Here is a 13,016-nt window from a genome sequence, read left to right on the forward strand (position 1 = left end):
TTTTCATTTTATAGCTAGGAAATTCGCCAGCTCTAAGGCACACTTAGTTGCCAGATGCTAAGCTGGCACGGATACAATTTATTTCGATAATAATTAATAACGACAGCATCGATAAAAGAAAAACTGCAATTTCCTAACACCATCATAATAAACGGCCTACACACGACAAACGACTTTAAAATTATACCTAATTATTCGCATTTATGACATAGCATAGCGGGTCGCTCGGGCGGGCGGCGAGCGCCGGGGGGCGGGCGGCACATTACACGCTCCGGCATCGCACGCACCGCTTGTTTACGTTTTTCATAACCACGTTTCTACTAAAAATACTTTAGCATCCTGCCGTTTGAGGCTCACGCGATTGGTCGGCGCAAGCGCAGGAAGCAGGGGAGGACTCGGAGGCCAAAGGGGCCGCCGGCGCTCCCCCCGCCCCCCACACCGCCCGCGGGCCCCTCGTGCGCCATACACGACGCCCGGTATATATGAAAGTATCAGAAAGGCCAGCCTAACCCGTGAGCCAGCAGAAATAACCCTGAACGCTGGAAACTTCAGACTAGCGGGCAGTCGTGTTGTGCGTCTCATAGTGTTAACTAGTGACATCAAACATGGTTCTGGATACTGAAGACTGGGTAGGTTTCCAGAATATTATCGTTAAACATTTCCTATTAACCGAATTTAAAATATAAAATAATTGGGTGATTTAAATATTAATGAATAAAAAATGAAATATGACAATTATTAAAATAAATAACATAATTACGGTATGGTGAGAGATATTGAGTGGCTGCTAATAGGAGGTGCTGACATCCCTGACACGGTGTTTGTAGACGCTCACAGCTTCGCGCCTGAATGACAGCAGTTGTTAAAGTGACAACTGACTTGGCATTTATTTTAACAACATAATCCATACCGGCGTTATTGTTATTTCACAAAATTAATCATAGCTTTATGTTCCTGTCAACTTTAACACGACTCACTCTAATTGATGACATTCTCTATTGTAGTATTTGTACTCATTTTTATCTACACCTCAATTATTTATGAACATAGTACACAGAAATTAATCTATAACAAGATTTCAGTTCCAAAAACAAAGTACAATTCAAAAGTGAAAATATTTCGAGAAACCTCGAATCACAATGAGAGGAATTTCAGCAATCGGCCAATTTTAACTTTACATTCTCACTAATTAATTAAACACGCAAATTCTTCGCGAGATCTTAATTTTGCAGATATTTTTACGTTGTTCAATGGTTGACCTGTTTTAAGGGAATTGTTCATTCAAATAGTTCTCATTAATGATATTTTATTTTAATTAGATTTTTTTTCATTTTAAAACATTTATTCAGAAAATGGGCATATAATCCTTAACATTATTTTTCAGTATAAATTTTCTGAACTGAAATAATGTAGTACTAAAAAAATATAGATGCATGTAAATAAAGAAATCAAATAAAGCAGTACTTAACGTAATCAAGTCTAGAAGAAACAGAAGCAAAGTAAAAAACACGAAGTATTCTTGATTGAATTAAAATTAGAGTTTCGTCGAAAAATTACAATTACTCAGAATAAAAATACACAACTCACTTAAAAGCAGCCCTGAAACAATAAAAAAACAGTATTAGCTACATCAGTTTTGACATCGATCTGTCAGAGATATCAAATAACAAAACAAGCAAAAAACATAAAACGAATTGAGAATCTCTTGTTAGTAAAAACTACATACTTCCGCTATTAAGAAACAAAACGATTAAACGTTAAAACATTAAAATTCACAATCACAAATCAGTGGGAAACATAAACAAACATTGTTTACAACTTTGCCGGTCTGTATTTCACATCACTTTATACAATCACAAATTATCTTGTAGAAAATAAAAAAAAAGAATCATAAAGTTTTAAGTATTAAAAGTCTGCTTGAAATGAACTCCACGGCGTATGCGCATCGAACAAGTCTATTTTAGTTTCAATTGCACATAAAATAAATTTATTATGCTTTAGTAACGCAATCCTACGGAAAAGTTTCGTCTATCGAATATTTATCTGAAGAAAGCTTCGTATTATAATAAATATTCTATTCGTATTACTTTCAACAAAAATATTTTTATTTACGTACCCTTGTTAACATAAATAAGTTCACGAAACATTCCTGAAAACATCTGATGCAACGTTTAACATGTTTATACGATGCGCTTTATTTTTGAACGGAGTCGCCGAGAAATTCGAAATATTATAATTCCGTAACATACAAGAATTCAGATGGTAGCTAGGAAAATACTGTTTTACTAAAACCATTAATAATATTTTAAATACGTTCGTACCTTGTAGGCAAGCTTTAATTTTCCGACTGGATTTATTCAGCCTTAACTTAATCATCAAAAAAAACTTGAACATTCTATTGGACGCATTCAGTCTTAGGTTCTTTAAAAATTTAGTTTAATGGAAAACCTTAAGCTATTTACATTTCCTGACTATGTAACGTTCTGATTAAACTAACGCCTTTGTTTCGGTAAATTCGCAACGACTTCGAAGCGTAAACGTATTTATATGTAATACCTTATTTATTGTACCAGTGCGTGAAACAGAAATATGTACACTTTATTAATATACCCATTATCTTTGACTTTCAGGCCGATGAGCTCCCCCCAGAACAGATCGCCGGTAAGTTCACTAACCCTCACAAATCTATCGTTAACATATTTTTACATCCAACACTCGAATAAATAACATTTTAAAATTAAACATGAAAATGTAAATGTTATAATGTTTACATAAATGATGGAAAAACGCAAGCTTTGTATTGGCTAAAAGCCAACGTTACAATGGCGGATAAAGTTAATAAAGCACGCAAGAGTTTCTTGAGAAATTAATGATTTACATTTCGAATGTAGGCAATGAATGTAGGTAATTAAAAAGATAAAAATAATGACAGGATTATCTTAAGAGCTATTGCTTTGAGCAAGAGATGTGAAGTTATTTTCAAATGCGCAATAAATTAGCTATTTCGTAAATTAACTGATTACAAAGTGAAAGACGTTTTATTGACTATTACGCTTTCGTTACTGATATTAATCGGACAGCTCATAATTTTTGAAAAGCTAATAAACAAATCAACAGATCGCTAAACATTGTTTTGATGCAGTTTTTAATATTTCCAAGAAACATGCGTGGAACGTGGACGTAAATATTTTCTATTGGCCTGCTCGCTACCACAAGAATTAAAACACTTGTTTACTACAACTCTGTTGTCCATACCTAAATGCATATGTCCCACACGGCCCACACTCTACAGAACGTCTGTTTATATGCAATATTTTATCCCGAAAACCTCGAAGATATAAAGAGATGTAGGCAGTTGTAGAGTCACCAGGTACGTCAAATATAATTCTCATACTAAGTTCGAAATGTATGTAATATGTATGTAACAATGCAAACGTATATTTTTTTAGCCCTTTGGTAGTCAAAAACTACAGCAGGTATGTATTACAAAAAACTTTCTCTTTAAAACATATAACGACTTTACATACTCTTAAAAAATTACATTTTGAGAAGTATTGTTCAGTTTTAACTTCATTTCACAAAATACAAAATAATCCAAATTTTGAAGATTTTCGTTGCAAATTAACATTTCCGAAGCATTTTAGATAATGTAATCTGGGAAGGGATCGCCAGATACATTACAGCCGTGACCTCTTTTCATTTACAGTATATTTCGATCCCAAACAATTACTCACTTTACTGCACCGGCCTGCCTTATGCATGCCACATGTAATAAAAACACGCCAATTAATTAGTATAATGCAGAACATTATTTCAGTACGAGTGTGAACATGTCCGTTAGATGTTACATGCAAAGGCTAATTATTAAAATGTATCCGTGCCAACTATTAGAACATGAAACTTACTGTCGTAAAAACATAAAAAAATAATCCGCACGTTTAAATTCAGAACGGCTTACTTGTCCAGATAAATAAAAACTTTTTCGTCTATAAACTCTTGTGCGGATGTTCTGTTTACATAAGCCAAGAAAAGCAGTTCATAAGTACTTTGTTTTTCCTGAAGCACGCATATAAAAACGTGCACGCTGTTGTTAATTCGATTCTCAGAAATTTCAAGAATACACCAAATCGTTATAACTCGTATTCAAAGATTAAGAAAACTATTATTACGAAACATAGTTCTTCTATAAATTAGTTAATCGTTTCGAAATCTCGAGAAATTAGATGTTTGTTTTTTATACTTTGAAATTTACGACTCGCCGTGTGGTAATACTGTAATAATTATACGGTGATTCATAGCGGAACATTGTATGGAACTAAGGGTATTTAGGGAGGTTAGTATGAAGCACAACTTACTTTATCCCTAGCGCGAATTCGCAACGGTATCAGGTTACTATTGCGCGTGTATTTACTTCACGCCGAAATGTAAAAATATTCTATTCGTGGTTTGTTTAAATTACTCAAGGTGCATCAATTATTTACTCAGATAACGGAGTGCAAGAAAATGTTGTTTATAGACGAATCATAAAATCGACGTTGTGTTTGATGGGCAGTGGCGGGCGCGGCGAGGCGGCGTGGCAACATGCTTGGAAGCCGGCCAATCTACCGTGGAAATCAGATAGAACGTGCTATCGTCATTGTTTAACTAATATCGTGGAACCAATTCCCCAGAACTTCGGAATAACTAACTTGCACTGTTATCGATATTTCGGTTCTAAACTCGAATGATGACTAATTGAATACCTACTAACTCTGTGTACCGTCGCTCCTATGTTTATTGCTGAAATAATTTCAGTATTCACAAACAGTTACAGCTATTTCTAAAGTTTACAATAGTTTGCGATTCGTACATTATATTGTTTACATACATTGACATGACAGGATATACATACATGTTGAAAGCGGCGCGAATTTACTCGCCCGTGTTTGTTACACGTTGGTTTGAAGTCAACATAGTTTCACTAAATTTTAATGTAAACACACAAAAGATATTTCGATGAAACTTGTAATTTTATTTACGTTACACGTCACGTTAGAGATGAAGATTTTTGAGAAATCCAGAGTACAAATCAGTTCGGAAAGAGGCACTTCTTGATAAAATGTTTCTCGAAAGAATTTACTACTCTACATTTTACTTGATCCTATTTCAAAGAGCATTTACAGTTCGTAAATAAATTGCTAATACAATCAAAGCATTTTGCCGTGGATTTGTCGAAAACCGAAATTCTGAGCTTTATGAATATACTAGAATAAATCCTCTGTAAAAAGCCTTTTGTCTCTACATCAAAATCAATTTCAAATGTCTTCAACAATTCGCTTGAAACCGGAGCGTGTATTCTGTCACACGAACACCTACACGTATCCGTGTAAGTTGGATTGCTACAATAAGCCATTCGTAAATCGTTTCCACGCTATTTGCCAGCAAGCCTAAATCATACATCCCGCACTAGACGTTGAGATTACCAGCCAAATCCAAGGAATATTGTTAAGTGCAATTTGTTATAGTGATTTACAGATGTACTCACACCCATTCATACTAGCAAACTACCATTTTGAGCCCAAATCGGCGACAGTTTATCTTAATAATTTATTACAGATTATGAATCTAAGAATATTTTGGCATAGAATGTTGTAACAATTTGTAACGTTACAACAAAATACATAGAAATTCAGTAAAGTTATAATTTGTAATGTGATACGAAATATTTAAATATAGCTTAACTATCAAAGCTATAAAACCTTTTTATTCATGTTCGAAATTAAAAAATAAACTTTTGCAGTTGATTGCAGTTGCAGAGTTACGTTGGTTTTGTAGTTATTTCGCAAGAGACCGTGGGTGGGTAATTAATAAACAGCTTAAACCTAGAAAAAAATGTAATAAAACTCATGGGACTTTGAGACATCTGCCAAGAAGTCTTGACGATTAAAATTAACACGGTAACAGAAATAAAAATCATGTTTTTAAAACTATTTTGTTGCCAAAATATCATGAAACAGCTGCACAATGTTGTGAAAACTGCGCCGTTGCGGTCTGCTGATAATAAAAATGTTATTTTCTGTTTTTTTTTCTTGAGATGCATGTAATTAGGCGATTATAAAATGTATTACAGCGGCTATAATCCGTGATTCTAATTACGCTAGTCGCCGAAAGACTAACGTCACTCTGAGTAATTGCGGAAACTAAATCCGGTGAAGTGTGTCCCTGTCCACATTTTTAGATTTATTATCCGTCAGGACGGATATTACGGGTGATAAAATGTCAAAAAAGAATATTATGAATCACACTTCAGATATTTTTGGATTCATTCGAGTTTTATGCTAACGTGTTTAGCTGATACGAGTCCCGACCTACATGCAAAGAGTTTTCAAAAACAGAATTCATACAGCTATTAAGCGTTAAGTCGTTACGATACGGAACCCGGTCTATTGGAAAAGCAGTTACATGGGCAACAAAGTATCGTTGCGCTACGTTCAGTATGTCATGTCTAAAACGGTTACATATAAAATCAACCGCACACGATACGCGTCGCCGCTGAACTGATCCGTGGCGAGTTTAGTGCGCGTGTATCTCGCGCCACGAATAATACCAGAGTTACCGAATCCAACCGTATCAATCGTAAAAAAGGTGAAAAATGTTTTTATAGTACAATGAACATACTTCAATGCCTTTGTATTCTTTGAAGTGACAGATATATCCTTTACCATCATATCATGAAGACTGAATAAAAAACACCTTACAATTTATCACTCAAGCAAGTCATTAAAACTCTGAAAGAGTTTATTTCTGTGAACTACATAATGCTTTTATATATTTATATAGAATTCGATGACGCACGTTCGTTATTACGGCTATCAAACTAAAAGTCAAGAAAATTATGATGAAAAATTTATTACAGTCGTTTAGTCATGGGAAATTGTTATTACTTATGCCACTGGACATCGATGTACGTATTATCAGTTTGAAGCTTGTTTGACGTCTATATTAGATATAATTTAGGGTTGACTCAAAACCTTGGAGTTAGGTATTACTCGGTGGCGTAAATACAAAACGATAACTTTGTTATTGGACATCAAAACTAAATAAACATGTGTGAGGAAACAAGATACATTAAGGTCATTTACACTGCTCTTACGTGCAGCGGGTATCAAACAATATTTTAAAATGATCAGTTTATATAAAAGCTATCTCTGCTTCTATAAAGAATAGTTGTAAATAAATCACAGTGGCAAACTATTGTAGTAGGTACGGAGTTCAAAGCACTGTAACGTCTATAATGTAACTGTTTACAGCGAGAACAATCGACCAATCGACCCAGACTGTCTAATCAGTGAACATTTCGATGCTCTTGGAATTCTTCATTCGGAAAATAGTCATAAAAAACAACATACCTAAATCGGTATTTGATACGGCGCCTGTGCTAGCGACGTGCTGCGACGGCTATGCAGAAGACAAGCATGTTGGTGTTGTTTTTGTTATTTATTGTCGTCCTACATTCGCGCGGTGCGCCACGCGGCCACGCGCGACACGTCGGGGCCCGCCGATGCACCACGCTGATGCACCGAAATAGCTGCATTGCACAACTTATTCGCACCACATCTCAGTGCATTGAACCGATGTCCTAATCTCATCGCTAACCGCCCAGTCGAACGATCAGTTTAACTAGTTTTATTGCCAGTGCAACAACGCATTACTCTGGTCTCCAAATACGCATTTTGGAGCAAAAAGTGCAGTCTAATCTTAAGTTGTAATTGTCAAAATGTCGCACACGCTAAATATCGAAGGTAGAAACGGAGAGCGTTTCCCTGCCACATTAGTTACGTAACGCTATGGTGGATCTTTAAAGCAAGATCTGTTTGTTCCAGTCCTCCGCAAGGCGTTCGATGGCTTCGACCACAACCGCTCGGGCAGTATCCCCTGCGACTTCGTCGCTGACATCCTCCGTATGATGGGGCAGCCCTTCAATAAGAAAATCCTCGAAGAACTCATCGAGGAGGTCGATGCTGACAGTAAGTTACATTTATAATTGGAACGCAAATGTCGACGTTATAATTGGCATGACCAATACAAAACCAAACCATGGAATGCATCGATGCATTCCATGGCCAGTCTGTGACAGTGTCTTTTTGTTTTAAACTTGTCTTTTAATGCCAAATATATCCGAGACCAACATAGAGTCCTACAAGATACGACGAGAGATGGTCAGCTAAAATTAAATTAGCCATAACTGTTTATTTCCGTTTCAATTTACATTTGTGACAATTACACCTACCTTGGTTCGAAAACGAATATAAATAACACACGACTTGTGATTCCAGAGTCCGGCCGTCTTGAGTTCGGAGAGTTCGTGACGCTGGCAGCCAAGTTCATCGTTGAGGAGGACGCGGAAGCTATGCAGAAGGAACTCAGGGAAGCGTTCAGATTATACGACAAGGAAGGTGAGATATCCTAAAAAACCGCCACAAACTGGAAGAGTTGGAATTTATTTAAACTATAAAAAGACTACAAAAGAGTGAATATATCTTTGTTTTCGGTGACAATAATGAAGTATTTCTTACAGGCAACGGTTACATTCCCACATCAAGCTTGCGTGAAATCCTCCGTGAGTTGGACGAGCAGCTTACGGACGACGAGCTGGACGGCCTCATCCAGGAGATCGATACCGACGGCAGCGGTACCGTGGACTTCGATGGTGAGATATCTGGCACTTCATTCAAAGACCTCTTTGGTAAAAAACCCTTTACCAGTGGCTCTGAGAAGCGGTTATTGTTTTTGGGGTGAAAAAATGCTAATGATAATGGTACTAAAGAAATTTGTAGTTTTATCCAAATTGATTTATCAGTTTATCAGTTACTTTCCAATTTTGATAAAACTGAAGTATTGTTTCTTGATAAACCTTCTCAGTTCTAATTAAGACATCCTCTGCTCATGAGTCAGTCCATTCGAAATAAATTTATCTGACGTTAGTAGTACCTGTTTCGAACGACACATTTGTTTTCTGGCAAGTCGTTTGCAGGTCATTTGTATTTTCTAGTACCTTCTTTTTGTCAAAATCAACATACATGTTAAGCTCGTTACAAAGTCTTGCCAAAGTAATAACAACTACAATGTGAGACTATATTTGCGCTTTTAACGGTCATGAGCCAAATCGAGACTTTATTTCAAGTTGTAGGTGCATATGGGTCTGTTGTGGTTTTTTTTTTAATTTCTCGTGCAGGCATCATACTTTAGCAAATTAATCTATTGTTTCAGAGTTCATGGAGATGATGACAGGAGAATAAACTTGTACATCTGCACACTTTTATATATTTATATGAACTAATGTAAGGAATCTCTAATACATTTCGGTACTTCAACCTTTCAAATCTTGGGAACATTGGACAAGATCACTTCATGGAATGAAAACATCACATCTCTTTCATTGGTCAATCATTAAAGTATTATGTATGTATTGTACAAAATAATATTTTGTTCTTGTTTAATTGATGTGTGTGATTGCGTATAATGTTTATATCTACTTTATTTAATAAATCTTTTATTCTATTACCTATGTTTGAATGAGGTCTGCGTTGTTACCACAGCGGCCGGATTTAGATCGCAAGGCGGTTAGAACGACTAATTCTTAAAATAATATTCGTCTCGAGAATGTTGAGATATCATTTCATTTCTTAAGATTTCTATTCAAGATAAATATAATGACTCCCTGTTTTAAAGCGGACGCCAAATTGTCCTAGATAATTTTGATGACATAAAACTTTAAGATATTTGGCGGTCGGCCAGAGACAAGTAATGGGACCATTGAGATAGCATTCCGCTTTTAAGAGTTATAATTGTACCTAAACCAAACATTATTACGGGCCAAAATAAAAACACATTTCAATAATAATTATTTATTACGTAATTCTTTGTTCATCGTTTTTCTTATAACCAGAAACGCCAAGTAAGTAACTCACATCCATAACATTACTCCACCTCTGGTCAGTACTAAATATACGCTTACATCGAGGATTTTCAATATTTTATGACACATTTATAAATAGCACATTTTCACATTCTTTGACATAGACATTAAATTTATTTTTGTATGGCATTTTTATACCTACTATCATCTAAGTATTCTGTTAAGAAGATAAAATTCATATTTAAATTAAATGCAATTTTACATTATTCAATAAGATTCTTTCAAATTATTCACATGGTACAGGTGTTAAATAACATTCGGACACATTTGCAAAACATAAAATTTTCTTACAAAAATAATTATATCAAATAAATCTCTTAAATAACTTAAAAGCCTACATAAAACGTAGACCCTGCTTAATAATACGAAATAAGTTGTACGTAATAGTTATTTAGTAAAGGAGTCTTGAACTGTTATCAGAGTACGTAGAGAAACAAGCGGCTTTTTACAATCGGAACATAATAATGTAACAACTAAATAAATATTACAAGATTAAAGTATATTGTATCTATTGGCTTGTTACCAAGTCCCAGAAGCCGGTTCCGTCGCAAAGACAGAGTTCGTGCTTTATGAAACAGTGAAGCACCCTTTATACATTATATTCTGGAATATATTGAAACATTACTAGTTATTACTCACATTTGAGAGGACATCCACATACATATAATACAAAGTAAGTATATTGTATAAGTAAGCTATAGTCGTAAACAATGAGGCATTGACAGATATTATTATCACAATTTAGTGGATTTAGCCGCCTATGATGGCACTTGGCATTGCGTAAGAAACATAAAATTTGACGTCACACATGCTTATGTGCGAAGCGATAAATACCTTATAGACACACATTACATTTCTTCAGCTAAATAATTATTTTTACATACATCAAAGTCAAATATTAAAATTCATTGGTAACGTATTTAACAACTAAACTTTACAAAGAGTCTTCGATTAAAACATTACAGCTATTCTTCCTTACTGTTACAATGTTTAACGCATAACGTGTTACATATGTACATCTATACATATCTCTCACAATCTCTTTAGCATCTTGGCTTCGGATAGCTAGATTTATCTAAGATTTCGTAAAGAACTACCTACAGATGAGATCTCAATTTGAACTATGTTTAACCAAACGTCCCTCCCTTGCCTGAACATTCAAAGCTAATTATCACATTTTACAGAAACGTTTAGTATAACAGTGCAATAAATTACTAAATTTATTTTTATTAATGAAAACATAGTGTTTGCTTATCACATATTAACAACCAGCAAACAGCATGCGCTAGAGCCCGAGTGCCCTGCAATGCGATAGGTGCGAGGGGTCTACCTCCTAGCTGACATCGAGCTGCTTAGCAAACTGTATTCCGATCCAAATGGTTAAGTGTTATTCTAAGGAATGAGCGACAGAATGCTGGTCGGGTTGGCGAGGCAATAGTGAGCTATACAGGTGGTCTTACTTATTATATTCTTGTTTACCTAACTAGAAATAGTTTTATGAATACTGTTAAGTAGATAGATCTTCATTCCTTTTAAAGCTGGCTGTGTCTTTCAGACGCAACCCAAGTACAGTCCAGTTGCGAAATATTCATAATACTCTGAAAAAATAAAGATAAGTTTTAAACACTGAAATAAATTGTTTAGATTGTATATTATTATAAAAAGTTGGCAACAAGTGCAACAATGCAGATAATTTCGAAACATTTTCTATTTTAATATAAAACAAACATACAAATGTTCCAAATTGCCAGTGGAATCCAATGTTTTATAAACAAATTAATTAGTTGTAACGTTAGTCTAAATATTGGGGCTATTTTAAACTCAATAGTACAAGTTTAACATTGAAATTAAATACCAGTAGGTATAGTATAGTTACCTCACGTCGCCACACTGGCTTTTGACTAGTAGAAGCTTCGCCACGACACACATCAGTGTAGGATGGGCGGCGGCGGGCGGGAGCGGTTGTTAGGCTTGGTGACGGCGCTGGGGTCGAGCAGGCCGGTGTCGGGGCGCGCGGCGGGCCGGCCGGGGCGCTTGCGGTGGCGCCCCAGCCACGGCGGCGGCGGGCCCGCGCACCACGCGCCCCTCTCCCACTCCAGCGGCTCCGCGCCCAGGCGCGAGCACTCCCGCGCGTACGCCCGGTACGCTGCGCAGTGACAGCGCGTCCCCGAACAACTGCGAGCATCAACTTCACAAGCTTCCTGATAGTTATGAGGATTTAACTTCATGGTACAATCAGTGAAAGCCTCGTATCGCACGAATCCTCTACACAATCGTCGGGCCTTCATCAGTTTTGATTGACGATACATATTCGTGCCGGGTCGCTTCTGACGTCTTGTACACGCGCGAGTTCCACCAACTCGCCAAGAAGATCCAAACCTCCAAGTATCGTTGAGTAGCCTGCCATCACGGGTTTTCATATCGTCTCTAGCCACTGAATTGAAATTACCACAAAGACCACATAATTTTCCTTTGTACACACTTGATACTGTCACTTCCAGAAAGCCGTCACCATCCCACAGCATCTGTATGCCAATATCAGCCTTCAAGAGAACAGATCCATTACTGCGAGCTATTTCTGCTACGCCATCAATTCTGTGCGGCAAGGGCACTCTTCGGCCGTTGACTTTTATTCGCATCTTTTTCCCCATATTAATTTTGGTGGCACCTATTCTGAGAGTAGCAGTTCGAGTCCAAGACGAGTGCGAAGTATTTCGGGCATCATTAGATATCCTGATAGAAAACGTGCCGTTAGCGCAATCCGAAGCAAGTTGGTATTTACATGACCCCTGAAAACTATAGAACTTTCCGTCGAAAGTTTTATAGTGTGGGTCACCGAACACAGTACAGATTCCATCGATGTCGACGCATTTCTGGCAGCACTGTCCGGGCAGCTGACGCAGAGTCTGGTCAGGCGGACAGGTTAGCACTGGACATCGTTCCATGGCACAGCGCGGTTCACCATTGTGACATTCGCAGGACTTGCAAGCATCTAGTTGCCACGTTTCTCCATCCTGAAAAAGTTTTAATAGAAATTGTAGTCTTATATTAATAAGAA

At 36.6% G+C, this 13,016-nt stretch overlaps 2 protein-coding genes across 2 annotated transcripts in view; one reads left to right on the top strand and one right to left on the bottom strand.

Annotated features, from left to right (window-relative positions):
- The first annotated feature begins 550 nt into the window (after nucleotides 1–550).
- On the top strand, nucleotides 551–9,543 carry LOC113504660 (troponin C-like). The gene is made up of 6 exons (XM_026887081.1): nucleotides 551–629; nucleotides 2,631–2,661; nucleotides 7,863–8,006; nucleotides 8,316–8,435; nucleotides 8,558–8,689; nucleotides 9,250–9,543. Exons 1-6 carry the CDS (start codon nucleotides 606–608, stop codon nucleotides 9,276–9,278), a joined length of 480 nt encoding a protein of 159 aa, XP_026742882.1. The 5' UTR covers nucleotides 551–605; the 3' UTR covers nucleotides 9,279–9,543.
- A 328-nt stretch (nucleotides 9,544–9,871) lies between these two features.
- LOC113504659 (BMP-binding endothelial regulator protein) overlaps nucleotides 9,872–13,016 on the bottom strand; it is a 43,024-nt gene continuing 39,879 nt past the window's right edge. Inside the window, exons 7-8 of the mRNA XM_026887080.1 lie at nucleotides 11,835–12,972; nucleotides 9,872–11,556 (exon numbers count right to left, since the gene is read on the bottom strand). Of these exons, the coding sequence (XP_026742881.1) occupies nucleotides 11,887–12,972 (1,086 nt within the window). The 3' untranslated portion in view covers nucleotides 9,872–11,556; nucleotides 11,835–11,886. The remainder of the gene's footprint in view (nucleotides 11,557–11,834; nucleotides 12,973–13,016) is intronic.

Source organism: Trichoplusia ni, chromosome 22 (genome assembly GCF_003590095.1).
Source record: "Trichoplusia ni isolate ovarian cell line Hi5 chromosome 22, tn1, whole genome shotgun sequence".
Classification (NCBI taxonomy): domain Eukaryota; kingdom Metazoa; phylum Arthropoda; class Insecta; order Lepidoptera; family Noctuidae; genus Trichoplusia; species Trichoplusia ni.